This window comes from Phaenicophaeus curvirostris, chromosome 2 (genome assembly GCF_032191515.1).
Source record: "Phaenicophaeus curvirostris isolate KB17595 chromosome 2, BPBGC_Pcur_1.0, whole genome shotgun sequence".
Taxonomy (NCBI): domain Eukaryota; kingdom Metazoa; phylum Chordata; class Aves; order Cuculiformes; family Cuculidae; genus Phaenicophaeus; species Phaenicophaeus curvirostris.
Window position 1 is genome coordinate 1,646,570 of NC_091393.1, and position 20,066 is coordinate 1,666,635.

The window sequence follows — 20,066 nt, forward strand, 5'->3', positions numbered from 1 at the left end:
GTAAGATCATTTAGAAATTGGAATAAGCTCTAATGAAATTAGAGTAAGCTTTGATCTTGGTCCTTGAACAACCTTAGTTCTTCAAAAGTTGGAATAAAAGGGAAAAGCTTTGGATATGCTCACAGTTCATCACTGTTTAGGAGCACACTAATACTGTTTATTTTCATGAGCAGCAGCAGCCTTTGGCAAAGCTGAATGCGAAGCGTTGCCAACTTAAATATAGAAGCAGAACAATGAGGGGAGAATTGCATTATATTGTTCGTTTTACTTAAGTAGAATTCAAATATTAATTTTTTCTAAGTATACTTTAAGTATGGAGACATTCTATAGTCAATCCTTTTTCTTTCCTGATATCAATGAAATAAGAAAGAGAAAAAGGCAACTATAGAATGTTTCGGATGAGTAGAGGTAGGCTGTGACAGAGGATGGATTTCAAAACCATGGATAATGTGATGACACTGCATTTATATCACATTGCTTGTTCCATTATCTGCCAGAAAAGTCATGTGATAAACTCAAGTTAGGCTGATATTCTTGTCAAAAGGGGTCCTCTACTCCATCAAGTATTTGCAGCAAAATAAATCACATTTTTACATAATATTAAAAAAAAAAATTTTTTGTGCTCTATAAAGCAAGTATGGGACGCTTACAGGAGGTGTTCTGTACGAGAGCTGCAGATGAATATTGTCCTGGCAACAATATCATGCAGGTCTGGAAAGGAAGGACGAAAGTGTAGCAAGATCCAGAGAGCAGAACCCCGTGAACAAGGATTTTTTGGCAACGCAGCTAGCAATAGGCACATTTACTCTTCTGTGGAGATCCGCAAAGGCATCTGCATGGAATTAAAAGTGCCAGATGTGAGCACATGCTGTTCCCAATAAGAACTGTTGTACTACATAAGGCCAGTCTGGCTTCTTGTGTCTGACCACGATAGGTAATGAATACGTCCTCTTATGGAACAAGGCATGCACAGTGTAATTCTTTAGCTGGTTTCCACACCCAGTTGTGGGAGTCTGTCATTTAGTGACTGAGTCAAGATTCACCCACCCTCATCATGCTTAAAATATGCTGATGACCCAGTATTCCATGTGCTGTTTAATTTTTACTGGAACACATTTTGCACACTGGCTTCTGCAACACATTTGTTTTAAGCTTGTTGCTTGCTAACTTCATTTCCTAGTCACCTTCTCCACACAGATAAGATTTTAGTATTTTATAAACCTTTCTCATGCTCACTTGAATCCACCCTTTTCACAAGCAATGGTTCTAGTCTTTTTCATCTAATACACAAGCCATTCCACGTCATTGACCATTCTTCTTGCTTCGCTTCCTGAGTTTTCAGAGGCAATAAGAACTTTTTTTTGAACCAGGTTGACCAGATATGTGTCCATAATATTCAAAATATCTATTTTTTTTTCTGCTTTTACATGCTACAGAGCTACAAAATCAACAGCTTCACATATTGTCATTTGTAATTTAAGCTACCATTCTATCACCAATAAAACAAAGGCCTGAGAAAACAGATGGGCTTTGCAACATTCTTGAAAGTTGAGATTCAGACTGTCAGATGAATGGAGACCAGGAACTCCAGTGCTGAAGGTCTCTCACTGTGTGTGCCCTCTTAACATTCTCCAGTATTTTAATGGGCTGACTTTCAGATGGAATACTTCAACTGCAATCACCTGCCAGGGGAGTTCAGGCACCTTGGTGTTATCCAGATATCTCAGAGCCTTCTGAAGATCAGGCAGTGTTATTACATGTTGGCTTGGTTTTTTTATTTGGGTTTTTTTTTTTCTTTTAGATATGTAGGCAGGTTAGCAACCTGTTTTCTTCCTTTGAACCTTCACTTAATATCTGTTCATTTTTTCCCTCTTGTTAAAGGCTGTCTTAGAATTTAAACAACTATTCTGTTTTTACCTGCTATCTGTAAACTAAGTCTGGTCCCTAGGAAGCACAGTCACCTTTCATTCATTGTTGGGGTGTGTTAAAATCACAAGTCCTGTCTGCATAATCAACATCTCGATGATCTTTTAAAAAACACTGTGAAAAATGAATCTGATAAAAGGACTGGAAGACATCTTAATTTCTTAGAGAAGACTGGAGCTTACCCACTACATGTCTTGTAGGTATTAGTTTGAGACAGGAACTCATTGATGCAGCACACTAATAATTATTCTCCCTCTTTTCTGACAGATCTACTACAATATCCTGTGTAATGTTAACCATTAGAAACATTCATCTGACAAAACAATAGTTATTAAATTGGCATTCAAATAATTAAGTAAGCCATTTTGCTGAGAAAAGAAAGTTTTTAGTTGGTATCTCATACATAAATTAATGGTAAAGCTTAATTTCTTAAGTTTATTAGCATTTTCAAAATACAAAATTTGCATATAATGAATTAACTTACAGACTTCTTTTTTAAAGTGCTGTGGGTATTTGCAACATTTTTTTTTGAAAAATGGAACTTTTTTTACATTTTCACAGTATTCCATCATCCTTCGCTACAACATTAAAACCCGCTGTATAGTTCTATTCCTCCTCAACGATTTTGTATTTTCACTTAAAATTGTCCTCTTTGCATTTTGGATTTTTTATATTATGTAAATTACCTGGTTTTGTGATTGGGAATACTTGTTTAAAAACATTCAGGGTGTGAACAATGTGTGATTAACTGACAGCAATCCCCATTCCTCATCCCCCTGCGCCATCGGCTGGGGAGGAGGTAGAGAATTCTGGACTCAAGTTGAGCCTGGTGAGAAGGAAGGGATGGAGGGAAGGGTTTTTTAAGATTTAGTTTTTATTTCTCATTATCCTGCTCTGATTTGACTGGTAATAAACCTAAATTATTCTTTTTACCCAAGTTGTGTCTGTTTTGCAGATGACAGTAATTGGTGCATGATTTCTCCCGATCCTTATCTTGACCCACAAGTCTTCAGTTATATTTTCTCTCCCCATCCAGCTGAGGAGGGGAGTGATAGAATGACTTTGATGGGCACCTGGCATCCAGCCAGGGTCAATCTACCAGTTGTCTTCTGTGGATGTTCATTTCATTAACTTCTGCAGTGTTATTATGTCAGTTTTCAGCAAATATCACATCATTTTGCAAGAGCTGCAGTTTCTTGATTGTCCTTGTTGTCCTTTCTGAATTTTTTTCCAATTCTTAGATCTCTTTTCTCTGATTTATTCTTCCAGGTTGGAGTCATTGGAAAATGTTATGGTATTACCTCACTGAAACATTGTATAGAATGAAACAATGAAACCATTACACAAAGTCAGGTCAGGACAAATCCCTGTAGATTCCCACATGCTTCCTTGCTTTTGGAAGTATATAATTAATAACAACTTGTTAGGTTATAATTATCCCACCATTTTTATGTTCTCACTATACAGCTTTTTCATATAACCCACGCTTCCCTGACTTGCCAAGATTACATTAAGTAACACCTGAAGCATCATTAAAGCCAAATACCTGACATTGAATGCTTCTTCACACTTGACAACATGTATTATACTGCCAGAGGAAGAAATGAATTGACAGACTCATGTTGGCAGTTGTTTCCTTGCACAGTTCTGGGTGTCTGCAGTTTTTGTTCTGGCACTTTCATTGGAATTTAGCTTACAGAGACTTGCTGATAAATTCCCAGGTTTTCCTCCCCCATACTGGCAGGTACTACACCTGCTCTTTTCAAACCCCATCAGTCCTCCAGGAGTCCATTTCAACAAGGCTTTGACAAATCTTAGGAGCGAGATCATGAGGTGCAGCTGACTTTAGAGCACCTAACTGATCTTTCCTTAGCCTATTCTCAGAATAAACACTTTCTCCTTGGATTCAAGTACTTTATCTGTATTTCTTTTGCAGTTGGGAGTGACAACTAAACCAAAAATTACTTCACAAATAGTTTATGAACATTGGCTCTTTGTTTCTTATGTCTTACACCATTTATTATCACTGTTATTAAATGCTTGTTTCTTTTTTTTTAAGTTACAGGTCCTAAATCTTCCTTTTCCTGTGTTTACTTTGAACGTGCTAGTAAAGCTGATCACACTTTTCATCCTTGCTACATGCCTTCTTTTTCGGTAACTCCTGAGGTTTAAAGGTCCTAGAATCTGGTTGGTGAAAGCCTCTTTTCCCCTAGCCTGGGGGGGTCTTTAAACAAGTATGCAGCCTGGCCTGCAATTTCAGGGTAGGGATGACAGCAGAGCTGCCCCATCCTGCCTCAGTGCCTTTGCCAGGCACTGTTACAACCTCTGGCTCTGCGGGAACAAAGGCCCTGAAGCCACACTAGCAGGGCCACTATTTCAAAAAGCAGTAATTTTTTTCAAAAGCTGTAACAAGCAGATGTTTAAATACCTATATTCCACAGATTTTGAAAATCTATACTCCTACATCCCGTTATTCCCTTAGGAAACTAAAGCAAAAATGCATAACGCTCCCCTGCGAGGAGAGGCTGAGAGAGCTGTGGTTGTTCTTGGTGAAAAGAAGACTCCGAGGAGATCTTATCGTGGCCTTTCAGTACCAAAAGGGGGTTTATAAGAAAGATAGGGGTAAGCTTTTTAGAAGTGCCTGTAGCAATAAGACATGGGGTAATGGTTTTAAACTATAAGAAAATAAGTTTAGACTAAATATCGGGAAGAAATCTTTCATGCTGAGGGTGGTGAAACTGATACAAGAAGTGGAGTGTTTTTGATTTAAACTAAAGTTTCATCTAAGTAACTGTACGTCATGAAAGTTAGACAAAATGTCCATCCATCTGATAGTATGTTTTCTTTAAAACTGTTTTTCCAGACATTGTTCATTCTTTGAAGAAGGTAATATCTTGTGTGAAGTGTGATCTGTGCTGAATTGTGGGAGAGACACCAAGTATATGGAAGATGAATTGCGACTAAGATAAAGCATGAAGCTGGTACCAAGCATATCAGAATAGACAGGATTAAAAGACCAGGTGATTCCAATAAGAATCTTGAGCGTGTGAGAAAGCCAGGCTGGAAAATCTCACCTGGGAATGAGAATGTGTGTGTGAAATAGACAACCCAAAATATCCTGTTCCGAAATATCTTGTTTGTCTTCTTAGTTTGGGAACTGAAGAGCTGTATAAATCTGCTTGAAAGAGAGAAGCCAGTGTATTTTCTTAATTGGACTTCTGTGTGCCTTTCTGATTAAAGGATTATACTTAGAGAAAACTGCAAGGTCTGTGTCTCCATCACCAAACTGAACAGATGCCTCTTCTTCTGTAATCACCTCTGTTTTCAGTCTTTCCCTATATTGAATGTAAGGTTATAGAGAGAGCCAGAGGCAGCTCAAAATTAGCAAGAGTTTTGACTGTTATGAAATTCATAATAACATTAAAAGTAGACTTTGGAAAGTAATAGAATATGCATAAGGTTTCTGGGAAAATTTATACATATGCATCTAAGTGGGAAATATATTTTGTAACCAGCTTTTGTCTCGTTGTGCGTGGTTGATCACTCTCTTGTGTTATCCAGGCCTGACAAAGGATGCTTACTTTCTGAAACTCCAAAACAAATCTTCGGAAGTTTTATTTGCTGTCATTTTCAGTATCAAAACACTGGAGCAGGTTCCCCAGAGAGACAGTAGACGTCCCATCCCTGGAAACACTCAAGGTCAGGTTGGATGGTGCTCTGAGCAACCTGATTTGGTTGATGATGTCCCTCCTCATTGCACGGGTGTTGGTCTGGATGTCCCTTACAGCCGAAACAAACTTGACATGAGCCAGCAATGTGTGCTCGCAGTCCACAAGGCCAACTGTATCCTGGGCTGCATCAAAAGAAGCGTGGCTAGCAAGTCAAGGGAGGTGATTCTGCCCCTCTATTCCTGTCTTGTGAGACCCCATCTGGAGTATTGTGTTCACTTGGAATCACCAGCATAAGAAGTATATGGAACTGTTGGAATGGGTCCAACGGAGGGCTACGAAGATGATCATAGGGCTGGAGCACCTCCCTTGTGAGGACAGGTTGAGAGAGTTGGGCTTGTTCAGCCTAGAGAAGAGAAGGCTCTGAGGAGATCTTGTAGTTACCTTCCAGCACCTGAAAGGGGCCTACGAGAAAGCTGGAGAGGGGCTGTTCACCAAGGCTTCTGATGATAGGACAAGGGGGAACGTGTATAAACTGGAGAGGGGCAGATTTAGACTAGACATTAGGAAGAATTTCTTCCTAATGAGAGTGGTGAGAAACTGGAACAGGTTACCAAGGGAGGTTGCAGATGACCCATCCCTGGAGGTTTTTAAGGCCAGGTTATATGGGGCCTTGGGCGGCCTGGTCTGGTGGGATGTGTCCCTGCCCATGGCACGGGGGTTGGAACTAGATGATCTTTAAGGTCCCTTCCAACCTAAACTGTTCTATGATTCTGTGATTCTATCACTACAAGCTTTTGTAAAAAAAAAATTCTATGGGAGGTGCTCCAGCCCTTGGATCATCCTTGTACCCCTCCTGTGGGCCCATTCCAACAGTTCCATATCCTTCTTACGTTGAGGACTTCAGAACTGGACACAGTACTCCAGATGAGGTCTCCCAAGAGAGGAACAGAGGGGCACAAAAGAGGAATAGAGGGGCAATAGGACTGGGGGCAATGGGTCTAAACTGGAGAGGGGCAGATTTAGACTAGACATAAGGAGGAATTTCTTCACTTTGAGGGTGGTGAGGTGCTGGCACAGGTTGCCCAGGGAAGCTGTGGCTGCCCCATCCCTGGGGGTGCTCATGGCCGGGTTGGATGGGGCTCTGAGCAGCCCGGTCAGCACCAGTCGGACCCGCAGCCCCTCACCGCTGCCCCCCGCGACCCCTCACCCCCCTCAACCCCCCCCCGCCACGCGCCCCCAGCCCGGTGCCGCCGGCCCCGCCCCGCGCACGCGCAGCCGCCGCGCACGCGCAGAGGGGCGGGGCCCGGGGGCGCCACCGCCGCCGCCGCCATGGGCTGAGGGCTGGGAGAGGGGTTTGGGGTGTCCCGGCGGCGGCAGCAGCGGCGGCAGCGCGGGGTGGCCGCGGGTCCGGTCCGCTCGCCCCGAGGATGGAGAGAGCCATGGAACAGCTCAACCGGCTGACGCGGTCCCTGCGCCGCGCGCGCACCGTGGAGCTGCCGGACGGTACGAGGCGGGGAGGCGGGAGGCGGCGGCTTCTCCGTCCCAGCCCCGCGGGGCGGCGCGGCGGAACGGGAACCGGCTCCCCTCCAGCTCCCCGAGGGCCTCGTCGTTTGTTTTTCGTGGCGAAAACGACGGCGGCGGCGGCTTCCCCGCCCTCTGCCTTCCCCCGGGGTCTGCGGTGCCGCGCTCCCTGTTATCTGTCTTAAAATCCTCCCTCGGATGCTTCGTCGGTGGCGCATCCTTGTGCATTTGCTCTTTTTATAGTGCTGACTTTTCTTTAAAAAGGTGTTATAAGTCGCTGCTGCCGTCGCTGGTCGCCGCCTAATTGTTATTATTCTTTTTCCTACTCTGAACTACTTCTCGTGGGTGCTGCCCTCCCAGTACCAGGATGGTGATAGAATCATAGAATAACCAGGTTGGAAGAGACCCACCGGATCATCGAGTCCAACCATTCCTATCAAACACTAAACCATGCCCCTTAGCACCTCATCCACCCGTGCCTTAAACACCTCCAGGGAAGGTGAATCAACCACCTCCCTGGGCAGCCTCTGCCAGTGCCCAATGACCCTTTCTGTGAAGAATTTTTTCCTAACGTCTAGTCTAAACCTCCCCTGGCGGAGCTTGAGGCCATTCCCTCTTGTCCTGTCCCCTGTCACTTGGGAGAAGAGGCCAGCACCCTCCTCTCTACAACCTCCTTTCAGGTAGTTGCAGAGAGCAATGAGGTCTCCCCTCAGCCTCCTCGTGTAGCTTCACGTTCTCACGGCAGGTAGTTCGGTGTTCCAGCCGCCTCCAGCTTTGGGAAGGCTGCTCCTGCAAAAGCTGTTGGATGTGCAAAAAGTTTCTGTTCTTGTGAGTCATGGGCTGTCATTCTGCTTTCTTCAGGGTTTGTGTTTACAGGTGATGCTTTCTCTGTCTGCTTTCCAGCTTGCATTTCCCGTGGTGGAGGACAGGGAGTGAATGATATTCTGTTTTCTTTGTGTTCCCGGTTTGGGCTTCCTGGCAGCTGCACATGGATTTCCCCTTACGCGGAGCTGCTATGCTCTTTTCTTATTTCCTTATATGTCAACAGTTGTGGTGTCTGCCAGTGTAGTTGCTCATAAATTTCACAAAATGACAGAAATTTCCGGCAGATTTTGCTGCTTCTTTTAAGCTCTTAAATGGCAGCAGTGAAAACTGATGTAATAATGTAAGCTTAGACTTAGAGAAATATTGTAGCAGCCCCAGTTTAACTAAATGATGATGGTAGTAGGAATAACACTTAGCACAACTGCTTTGATTTTACTACAGTGCTGTTGTAGGCAAAGTCATTCTGAATTTGAGTTCAGCTGTTTTCTTCCCATCTTGACCATTCATTAGGCAATGGAACGGTCTGTCCAGAGAGGTGGTTGACTCGCCTTCCCTGGAGGTGTTTAAGGTGCGGGTGGATGAGGTACTGAGGGGCATGGTTTAGAGATTGGTGGGAATGGTTGGACTCAATGATCCGGTGGGTCTTTTCCAACCTGATGATTCTATGATTCTGTGATTATTATCTTATGCTTCAGAGGTTATAATGTCTGTGGCAGTCCAAGTACAAGCCCTGTGACCTCCGGAACAAATACTTATCTTGCCCTTAGTGCAGAAGGAAAGTCAATCCAATGTATTCTCTCAGAATTACATAAAACAAATCACAGCTGGACTGAAATAAGGCGATAAATGGATTTAGTCACTGAAGTCTCAAATTGCATTCCAAGATATTAGCCTGTTATATGTCTCCTTTCTTGATCTTGGTGTTCTCTAGGTTCATGCAGGCGTGCCCAAACTCTTCTTGAGAAGCAGATTTGTGTTGTACTGTTTTGTTCCAAAAATGTACTGACATGATCAGCTTGGAAAATACCACCGCTGGTCTAATATGGCATGTGGTTCGGTGGCTTCTTGTGTGCTGTGTTTGGCCTCTTGAATTATGAGGGTTATTTTCTCCACTTACGCATGAATAGCTTTAATTTGGAAGAGATATAAGATTTCCAACCTTAAATTAAGAGTCGTAGTACGCTCTTAGGAAATGAAAATGTATTGGAACTTTATTATGCTGAAGAAGGTACTAAATCCAGGTATTCTTTTGCACGTGCTGTAGCCATTAGGCTATTATATGGATAGTGCTAAGTCTTCTTTAAGATTGTGTTCTGTGCGAAATTCAGGCCAGTATGTCTTATGAAGATAAAAAAAAAGTGTTTACTGCTGAGTACAGTGCTAATGAATATCCTGAGCTGACCTTGCCAATAAGAAGTAGTGTTGTTTTTTCATCACTCTTCTGAAATATCCTTCAGCAAGTGTTTTCTGGGAACTTAAGGCTTGACACAGATTTCTGGATTTTGCTGTTAAAAGGTCAGTGCCTGAAAACTGGGTCTTGCAAACCAAAGCTTGTAGGTTTTAGGCCTTTTGTTGGCTCTGACTCTGCATTTTGGGTGCTTTTGTGGTCTAGATAGTGATGACTTGTAATGCATACAGGTTAGATAAGTTCTATGTGTTCGTGAGGCATATAATGATTTCTCTCTCTCTGGTGTCATGTACTTTAAGTCAATAGGAGTTTGTTTATAAATAGGGATAATATTTAATAAAAATAGGCACAAATCTCTTCAGTCTCACACCATTTTAATTCTTTCTATGCAGGAAAACTCTGGGAAAATGCATAATGCTCCACAGTGTCGATTCTGTTAATAGAAGAGTAAAGGACTTAGTTTTGCAACTGTGCCATAAACGCATTTTATGGCCCAGCCATACTCATATTTAACTGTTGTGTTTTTCTAGATCACAATACTTGAAATATAGTGAAATTGAATTAGATTCAGTATTAAGCATTTCCCTCAAGTGTGCTGGTATATTTATATTTAAAGTTTTTTTTTTTTTTTATTTGGTCTCGTCTCTTTAATAAAGCACAATTTTGGAAATACATAGGGATGTCATGCACAGATACAGTTGGCATTCTAAAGTTCTGTTTTCCATTTCAGTTGAAGAGCTTTATCTTCTTAGTAAGAGATCTGTGGAACAGAGCTCAAACAAGAATATTTTTCTCAGTTGCATATATAGGAGCTAATCGTAGGTACATTTAAAAAAAGTGATAGAATCTTTTCCATAATTGGTATCTTTATTTAGCATCTATTTAATTTTATTTCCAGGACTCTCTCTCTCTGCATGTGTCCCCTCCTTCCTAGCCTGCTCCTCCACCCCACAACAGTCAAATTCTAGTAGTGTGAGTTGGGTATGGAGTTATCTGATGATCACAGAGCTCTGCCATAAGGAACAATACATAGATAGTTAAACCTCTTGAACTTGGTGACAGTTAGGATTCCTTTCTGCATCTCTGGAACATCATTTGGTGTTTTGAGAGACTTGTGTCTCTTCTACCATGTATTCACAGTAAGCAACATGGATTTTTTTTTTTATAAATAACAGAGTTAATATAATTTGGGTACACTTTAGTGTTCAAAGGTAATAATAAATTAGCATTGTTTATTTTGTTGGCTACAGACTGCTTCAGACAGTGGGTAACATCACTAATCTTGGAGCACTGTAGAAGAATAATAATGAATAACATAGCTGCAGCATGATAAAGGTTTCTCTGATTCCACTTGAAGAATTCTTTGTTTAATGTTTGGTAAATGTCAGCTTGCTTATCTAGTGGAGTGAGTGAACTTAGAGAAGCAGGGTACGTAAAAGATACGAGAAGCTGTAGTTGTTTGGGTCTGTTTTAATTCTTCCTGTTCTGATTGCTTTGTAACTTTGGTATGTGGGTCAATTAAAATGATGAGTAAAAGATTCAAAACAAAAGTTTTATGAGAACAGTCCTATGCTTCCATATCATGGAACCACGTACCTGAGTTCTAAGAAAGTACAATCTCTCCTGTCATAAGCTGACACCTATGAGGAGTCTTTTAAGACTGTACTTCCAACGGTGGATAGTTTGCATTAAGACAGATATTATAGTCATTATAAATCAATAATAGTTGTTAGTAATTATTATCCATTAATATTCTTAATTATTATTATACATTAAAGCAGTTTAAATTTTGTGAAGTTCATCCTTTGAAAATAATGTTTTACTCCAGAATGTCCATAAGTGACCACACAGGCACCTCATACCTGTAGAGTGTGCTGCTGTGTGCAGCAGTAGTACTGAGAGAGACTATATAGCTGAATGTCATTCTCTTCCCGCTATTGACTTGGATCTTTGTGTTCTGGCCTTTTTTCATTGCCTTCAAACGTGGAAACTGGGTAGGAATTAAAATGAAATATATTGTATTCAGGCATTCAAATTTAGAGACGAAAATTAATGGTTATGGAATAATGTAGTTTAAAGAAATAACTTTTACAAACTTATAGGTATCAGGACTATGGAGGTCACCTTGGAACACAGGACATTTTCTTTTTAAAAGAAACTATTTACTTTTTTTTGTTAATGCACATTTCTTAAATACTTTGACTTAATTAATGGAATTGTCAGTTGAAATAAATTAATGCTCCATTGAAAATTCTGTAATTATTACTTTGTAAAAGAAAAAAAACTACATTGAAATGCCACGTATTGTGGTCCTGTTAATTACATCTTCTGTCTGAGTATGGTGGCTTTTTCTTTATAATGAAACTTTAGGTATGTATAACTTCTGTGAAAAGAATGGTCTATTGAACAACTATGATCTATTGGACACTTTAAAAGGTAAAGAAGTGCTGCTAGATGAGTTTACTTTACATAGAAGATTTCTTTTTGATAATGGAGTAATTTAATTTCTTCACAGATAATGAAACTGCTGTCTATACGCTAATGCCGATGGTTATGGCTGACCAGCACAGGTGAGAGCTTCTTTCAAATTTAATTTTTTTTTTTTAAGGTTTGGAAAAAACAGCTAGAATTGTAGTTCCTAGAGCATTCTCAGTTCTGCTGCTATCTTCTGTAGCTGAAGTTAGTTACTGACTGTATACATCCTAGCATATCCTTACCTGAGAAACTCCTTTTGTCCTATGTCATAGTCCAGGGCTGGGATTTGTTCTGTTGATGCATGTAGAGAAATTTGTCCTAGCATAAGAACAGCAGCATTGCTTTGTAACTGGGTTGTAGTTCTGAGTGTGTATTTATTGATGACATGGAAACTCTTAGTCTCATTAGACATCTTGGAAAGACATGGAATAAGAGTTTGATACTTCTGGGATTCCTCATATGAGCAGCTGTTTCCCTTATCCGGTTGTCGTCAAAGTGATTGGGATCTGGGGGCTGTGTAGCACCAGCTAAGTGGTGCTACCTTCTGTGGAGTTGTTAGGCAAGCAGGTAGTAACTCCTCCTGAAGCTGTAAACTGTTTATCTAATCAGGATAAACATTTGTTCTGCTACATAAAACCTTGTTGAGATTGTGTGCAAGGGTTTTAAGTTGTGTGGTCAGCTCATTACTGGAGGTTGAAATCACCAGTTCACTTTCAGTTTGTACTGTTTTGAAATATTTCGTCTTAACTAATTTTATATCTGTACTAATTAACTAGGGTTTAAAGTCTCCTATTTAAATTTCTTACCCTATTGGTGTATCATGTGTCCTACTTAATCATGGTGGTTTCACGTACCAGACTTCCTTCTGAACTTTGCCTGTGTTTGGGAAACCCACTAGGTTGGTGTCTGTGTTGAAAATGGGAATCCATGTTTTTCTCAAGCCAGAGCTATTAGTACACTTGTTTTCCCTATTTGTAAAGAATTTATTTGGCTATCCAGTCTAATTCTTACTATTTTACATTTGAAGCAGTTGCCCAGTGTCACAGTTCATTTTTTATGTTTAAGTAAGAAATGAAAGAGTAAAAATACTGTTGATACACAGATGCTTGAAAGCTGTTGGATCTCTTGTTCAGAAATTAGTTGCAGGGAAAAGAAGTGGTGATGGAGTGAGAAATGAGCACTTGTGTACGTGTTACGTTTGTTTGGATGTTGTGAGCTATTTGTTTAATTAAAACTGTTTTTCTGTTTGAAGGTCTGTTTCAGAGCTGCTGTCAAATTCAAAATTTGATGTGAATTATGCATTTGGACGTGTGAAGAGAAGTTTACTTCATATTGCAGCAAAGTAAGACTTACTTGAGTCCAGTCCAGAAGTTAACAATGAAAATTTTACCACAAATCTAAGGCACCAATGTAAGCTGGAAAACTCTGTAGTATCAGTTAACATTTTGGTTTTTTGCACTTACTTTTTGTATTTTGTTTCTTTTAGCAATGTGCCTGCCTCATTTAGAGGGCAGACTTCACACATGGCTTTCCAAATTTTAGTGAAGGAAATCTGGATGGATGCTTTTATCCTTTCTGTGACTTCTCAGTAGATGAGTCTAGAAATATAGCCATTATGTGTATCCTGTATAGCTGAGTTACTTTTGCCTTTGTAGACTTAGAGAAACTGTTTTCAGGTGCTGATTTTTTTTTGAAGTATTCTAAAACAGTGGGAAGCACTTGGATGTTCATTGGGAAGCAGCTGTTCCAAAGTGTTTCATGTGACCATAACTTTAGGACATACAGTTTGACCTCTCCTAATACATTTTTGTATTCTGGGTAAAGGACTTAAATGCAAATTTCGAATCCATTACCTAGATTATTTATTATTTATGTAGCTCTTCAATGGGGTTAAATTTGTATTGCCAAGAAACAGCCAGATTAACATTGTTGATAGAAATGAACCAGATGGTTTTTTGAAATGGCCTTTTGGGAAACTAGACTTTATACTTATGAATGAGTGCTCTATATTTGCGTTCCATTTAAAATATCTTGCAAGTTTTTACTTTAAAGTAAAAAGGAAGTAAAAATAAAAGAAATAGTAGCAGCATTGTATATAAATGGCAAATAATTGGGCACAATAAAGGCAGAAGTTCTGTCTTCAAGCAGATTGTTTTAGAAACACCTGTTTGCCAAACATTCCATCTCAAAATTACATGCTGCTTATATAAAGTTTACTTAAAGTACTTAAAAAAATGCAAGCAAATTTTTAGCAAACATCTTAAAATTATGTTTGAAAACTAATATCTTTGAAAATTATCTTTGAAAAGCTGTATTTATTGTGTTAGGCAGTTTGTGGACTCTTAGTTTGTGGATCATGGCTAGTTGTTGGTAAGAGATAGAGATCATCAAGGTGCTAATTTTGCAGCTTACTGTACAGTTAGAATTTAGTTTCTTTGGATTGTTATGTAGCAATTCTAGCATTGGGAAAACTAATAACAATAGGTAGATTTTGATGTATACAGAAATACTGTATCCTCCCGATCAGCTCTTTTTCTTGAAGAGTTCAGGAGTAAGATAAACATAATGCAGAGTTTCTTTGTTTTTGGTGACATTGATTGTCCTGAGGAGCTGCTATATTATGAAAAGTAAAAGGAAGCTATAGATTCAAAACAAATAGCAAAAATATTTGTAGGAGTTCTAGAATTTTTCTGATATTTAAACTTTTATATGTAACTTCCAGGCACTGGTGCGTAATAAAAAAAGATATTAGAATTTTTATTTAATGGATAATTCAGTGCAGTGAATATATTAAAGCTGAAGGAGTAGAGAGGAAATAGTAAGCAAAACATTTTAGACAGTGTATGTTTCAAACTGTTCGTAGTCTTAAAGAATCACGGTTGTTTAAGTCACTAGAATCACGTAGTATGTAAGTACACAGTTTATTAGTACAAGTTATGAAAAGTCTGTTCTCATTGCATTTAAGTATCTTTCCTCTAGCTTTGTGTGACTTGGAACTATGGAGGGTGTGAAAATAGTTTTGTGTAAAGATTTCCTACTGAGTGTATTTCGTACATAGTGTTGCTGTTGTCTTTGTCAGTATAGATTTGGTTTATAAATATCCTTGTTACAGTTTTTCTCTTCCTTATTTTGTTTGTAGCTGTGGATCAGTTGAATGCCTTGTTCTGTTATTAAAAAAAGGAGCAAATCCAAACTATCAAGACATTTCAGGATGCACACCTCTTCATTTAGCAGCAAGGAATGGGTAAGAAAAATGTTTTTAAAACCCTTAAATTTTGCGCATAGTGCATTTGAGCTGACATTTTGTTGTATTTGTGCGTAGTTCAAACAAAATACCTTTTTTATTTTTACATTTGAAAATGGAGATTACACACTTAGAGGTAACTTGGAGATTAAAATCTGTACTTGAAATATTCAGAAATTAATTTTATATAAATAGGAAATTGTTTGAAGTGCCAAATTCAGCACCAGTCATGTTAGTGTTTTCTTCTAGGCAAGCGCTTAATGGTTCTTACAACAGTGATCAAATAAAGGCGTGTGTTCAGCTTCTGGTTAGCTAAGTAAGAAAATAATTTGAAGAGAACACTGGAGCGCTTGGAAGGGTTCAGAGGTTTTGGATTTTTACTCGGATATTGTCTCCAAGGAAATTTTGACTACAAGGAAAGGAATACAAAGTTTGCATGATATTAGGAGAAGGAAATAAAACCCCAAAACAGTGGGAAAACACCTTTTTAAGATCTTTTAAGATATTATTTCTTGAATTATAGTATGTGGAAACACACAGCTGATAATAGTAATACTGTCTTTTTCTTATTAGAGTGTGTGTGTTAATAAAGTAACTGAATTGTGTCATGGTTGGTTCTTCAAGTGAGGAGCAGGTAGTGTTTAGTGTTTAGGTATGTGGGAGTGGTAGCTGTAGAAGGTAGAAAGAAGCAGCCAAATGGTACATGGTGAATACAGAAATACACAGAGGAGACAGTTATGTGGAAAGGAAGCATGAAAAAGTTGGAAGAGGTACCAAATAAAAAGAATTAACTCTTAAAGGTAAAGCACTTGGAGCAGTATAGAGGATTAAAAGACCAAACAAAACATGAAGTAGAAAAGCCAGCCTTGCTTTCATTAAAGCAGTTATTGTACTTGCCAGAGATTTACAAAGTGTTGCAATGAGTGTCTCATTAAATAATGATTTAGTGGTGTACTGTAAATGTGTTCACTGAAGTGTACCAATGATGATGAACTTCTTGGACTTCCATTAGCTGAACTCTAGCTACTTGTCTTAAGAGCGTAGTTCATGCTGAGCTGAAGCTGTTGGAGTGGTAGTTAAGTACTTCTACACTTTCTACAAAAACATTCAGCTCTACAACTGTGGTTTTAGCCCTGTGTTGTCGTATGCCACACTTGCACTGTATGAGTCTGTAGTGCTACTGGTGTGCTCAGTACTTTATTCCTTATAAATTAAAACTACCTGCTGTGATATGTACAAAGATGAATTGAGTGGAGCTTAAGAAGTTATTGGATCTTTGTGAGTGATTTTATCTGGCTGGTTTTTAATGTATTCTTTTGTTTATAGCCAGAAGAAATGTATGAGCAAGCTGCTGGAATACAGTGCGGATGTCAACATTTGTAATAATGAAGGCTTGACTGCAGTAAGTGCTGTTGATTCTCACGGTGCTCTTAAAATGAATGAAGAACTTGAAGATTCTCATTTCTTAAACTCTTGCAGTCTTACATGTAAATAAACAAAAAGGTTGTGTCGAGTGCCCTTAAGAATCAAAAGATTTGATCAAAGTACCTAAGCATATGATATTATTTCAAAGCTTCTCTTTGTGAAAATTTTGTCAATAGTATAACCAGATTTAAAATCGTATTTATGAAACACTTATTTCTAAAGAAAATATAAGTTGTAATTTTGTGCTTAGATTCATTGGTTGGCTGTCAATGGACGAACAGAACTGCTTCATGATCTTGTTCAGCATGTCAGTAATGTCGATGTTGAAGATGCAATGGGACAGACAGCACTTCATGTGGCTTGTCAAAATGGACACAAGACGGTAAGTTTCTAAATTTTATTAATGTGTTGGGTTTGTAAAGAATTGCTTAATGCCTCGGTGGTTTGTGTGTGGTTTTCTTTACAACCTTTAGGTGAGTCATGCATGTGATTGTGGTTAGAAGTGTGAAGAACTCTGTTGTTTGTCTAAGTATTGACTGCATGCACTTCCATGGGAATAACTGATTTATTCTTGTAGAGATGATTGATTTCAGTGTTTGTATGTTCAAGTGACTTACTGTATTCTATTCAGCTGTTCTGTAATACTATTATTGCCTTGTTTAATGAAGGTTTTGATGTACTGTTAAACATTTGAAAATGTTCTTCCTTACTTCTTAGAACATGTTTGATTCATAATTGTACCAGTTATTATGTGCTTTTGAAGTCTGAAATGATCTTCATGTACCGTGAATAAAAATGAACAGAGTTGGGTCATTTAGATTTTTAATATTAGAAATAAACAAGTAGGCATAGACTCCTTCATTTTTTATTGAGGCGCGTGAATAATTTTTAGGCTTAGTCTTGCATTAGAGCTGACTGTTTACTCTCAGAGTCTGGCTGCTTTACTTGAACTGTCTCACAGCCAAATAGAGTAGTGATTTTGAATTATGGAGATGTCTCCAGGTGTATGTACTGTTTAAAAAACTCATAAAAGTTACATTTTTACCCAGATCCTTTCTGTTGTCATTGTCAGAGCTCAAATTTGGAAGATCACGTTCTGTGAAACTGTTATCTGTATACTTACCTACTTTATGTGACTGGAAAATAGCAAAAGTTGTTTGAGAGTCTGCTTAATGTTCTAATATTTTAGAATTTGCTTACTTATTTCTTTTATTCCAGAGTATGTTTAAAACTTTGCCTTGTGATAAGGCTGTCACTGACCCGAAGCTTATTTCTCTAGAAAGTGTAATTTTCAGTTTTGAAATGGCTTGTAATTCCAGGAGTCTTTGGGATTAGCTGAAGTTCAATAAAAGGCATTTTTATTAAAATGGGAAGTTCAAAGGAAGCTTTATGAGCTTTGACAGCTATCATTTTCCATCTAGCGTTCAGGAATTTTGGTTTTGAGATTCATTACCAAAAATTAAATTTTTGGTAATGCAGACATGCGTGGCATGGTTGCAAGCCAATAGAAATTTCTGTTGCTCTTTCCTAATGCTGATATTTTCTTCTGTTCTAGACAGTGCAGTGTTTGCTGGACAGCGGTGCAGATATAAACAGGCCAAATGTGTCAGGGGCAACTCCGCTCTACTTTGCTTGCAGGTATGTATTCTTAAATTTGAATACTGTGCTATAGGTAGAATCGATTTCCCAACCCTCCCCACCCCCCGCCTTGTGCATTAGCAATGGTTAGAACACATAAAATCTAAGAAACAGAGGCTGACTGGTATCTATTTGATTGTAGTTTGGTGTCTTATTTAAATACGTAGCTTAGTACTGCAGGCGTGTATACCTGTTTCTAACAGATGTGTTAAACATATAGCTGTGCATCTTCTAATACGATTCATAAATTAATAACTGCTGAACTTTTTTTCTGAAAAAATGAGATCTGCCAACATAGACTATTTTGAGTAAACTAAAAATGCAGCCTTTTATAAGGCAAGTGCATTGCGATATTACAGTGTACGTGAAATGTGCATATATGCCTTAAAGTTACAATCTTGATTTGAAACTATGTTGTTGCTTTGATCAGTTCTGTTTTCTTCACAGTTTAGTTTTATTTCAAAACTAATCACATATGATAGACGACCTTTTGTTTTAATTGGAGCATTTCTGCTATTTGGTAGAACATTTACAATTTTATAATCCCTGTGCTTTGGTTACAGGTTAAATAGTTCACCTATGATTAAATGTTAGTATAAACAAAAGAGGAAATGAACTAACCTGGCAGCCTGCCAAGAGTTATGTTGAGGGAGTCCTGGTCTCTGGAGTTAGTTTAAGCTGACTTCTGGCAGTTGAGAAGAAGGGGAGAATAAATAGCTGCTAGCTAATTGAATGCCTCGGTGCTTGATCTAGGGACTGGTACTGGCATCCACTTTAAAGGAAATAAGCAACTTGCCTTGGCTTGGAGATTTGCGATGAGAAAGGAATGTGTTGCATCTACAGTAGTGATGTTCTTTTAGAAATTAACAGTTGGAGGCACTGACAGGCTAGAATGAACGGGATGCATAGTGGAAGTTGATGTCTTCGCATTGCCAGTTGATTGTGCTGCCACCAAGGAAGAAAAGTTGTAGATCCTGGGTGGTAGGAGGAGCAAGATGTGGTAGCAGTGGCTGGTTATGGCTGGAGAAAGGGTATGGACGCTCAAAATCTGACTCAGAAACCCCTGTCTTTTCAAGGCGTTGGGTTTTGCACTTACTCTAGAGAATTACAGTGAAGCGATGCCTCAAGCAGACTATTAATCTTAGCTCCTTTCTGAGATCTGGTACTTGACACTGAATGTTTGTTTGCATTATATTAACCTGTTGGTTGCCTGGGCTTGGAAGGACATGGTTGAGAAGAACTAAACAGGGAACTGTTGAGAGACCCTCAGATGTTAATTGTTGCTTTTTCCTCTGCCCTTCCTGAACTGTTAGTGCAGGCAGCCTTGGTGTGCTTCAGGGCAGCAAATACCCTTATACATTTGTGTAAAGGGCACACTACAAACTAGCTTGTGATCCAAATCTTCATTGAAAAACTTATTTGTAAACCTAATTATGTGTCTTTTGTATTGTTGTTTTGTTTCACCCGTTAGATACTTCTGTATTACATTTGTCAGTATGTTCACTAAGTACTGGTGAAGGCAGCAGTGAACTAGTGTGTCAGTGTGTTTTTAATGAAGTCAACATCTAACTACTGGTACCTAATTTCTCATTTTCTTCAGAAGAAAGGGTTTTGGAAAGCATGTACTCTAGGTGCTGAGGCATATAAGTCTTACTGTTTTCTAGGCAGTGATGGCCTGTTGGAATAGTTGTGAAATTCTCAACTCTAAGAGACATAAATGTCCTATATAACCTTTAAATAGATGAGTGAGACTATGAAATAAACTGAGTGCGAAAATAAAACTCATTGTTCTTCACATTTAAAGGCTAGGTAAAATATTCACTTGTATTGATTGAAAGCAGTCGGAGCCAAAAGTGATAATTTGAGCTCTGGTGCAAAAAAAGATTTTGTATCAATAAGAAAACCTACTAATGTTTTACTAGTGGTTAAAGCA

At 38.9% G+C, this 20,066-nt stretch overlaps 1 protein-coding gene across 3 annotated transcripts in view; it reads left to right on the top strand.

The window, feature by feature from the left end:
* Positions 1–6,970: 6,970 nt before the first annotated feature.
* The window catches only part of HACE1 (HECT domain and ankyrin repeat containing E3 ubiquitin protein ligase 1), a 52,023-nt gene continuing 38,927 nt past the window's right edge, over positions 6,971–20,066 (top strand). For 2 of the 3 annotated variants that reach the window (XM_069851122.1, XM_069851121.1), the window contains exons 1-7: positions 6,971–7,100; positions 11,867–11,921; positions 13,079–13,168; positions 14,966–15,070; positions 16,397–16,472; positions 16,746–16,877; positions 18,051–18,133. In XM_069851122.1, the coding sequence (XP_069707223.1) occupies positions 7,025–7,100; positions 11,867–11,921; positions 13,079–13,168; positions 14,966–15,070; positions 16,397–16,472; positions 16,746–16,877; positions 18,051–18,133 (617 nt within the window). In that variant the 5' untranslated portion in view covers positions 6,971–7,024. Of the gene's footprint in view, positions 7,101–11,866; positions 11,922–13,078; positions 13,237–14,965; positions 15,071–16,396; positions 16,473–16,745; positions 16,878–18,050; positions 18,134–20,066 lie in introns of those variants that run through there. The other variant, XM_069851123.1, reaches the window with a different exon arrangement.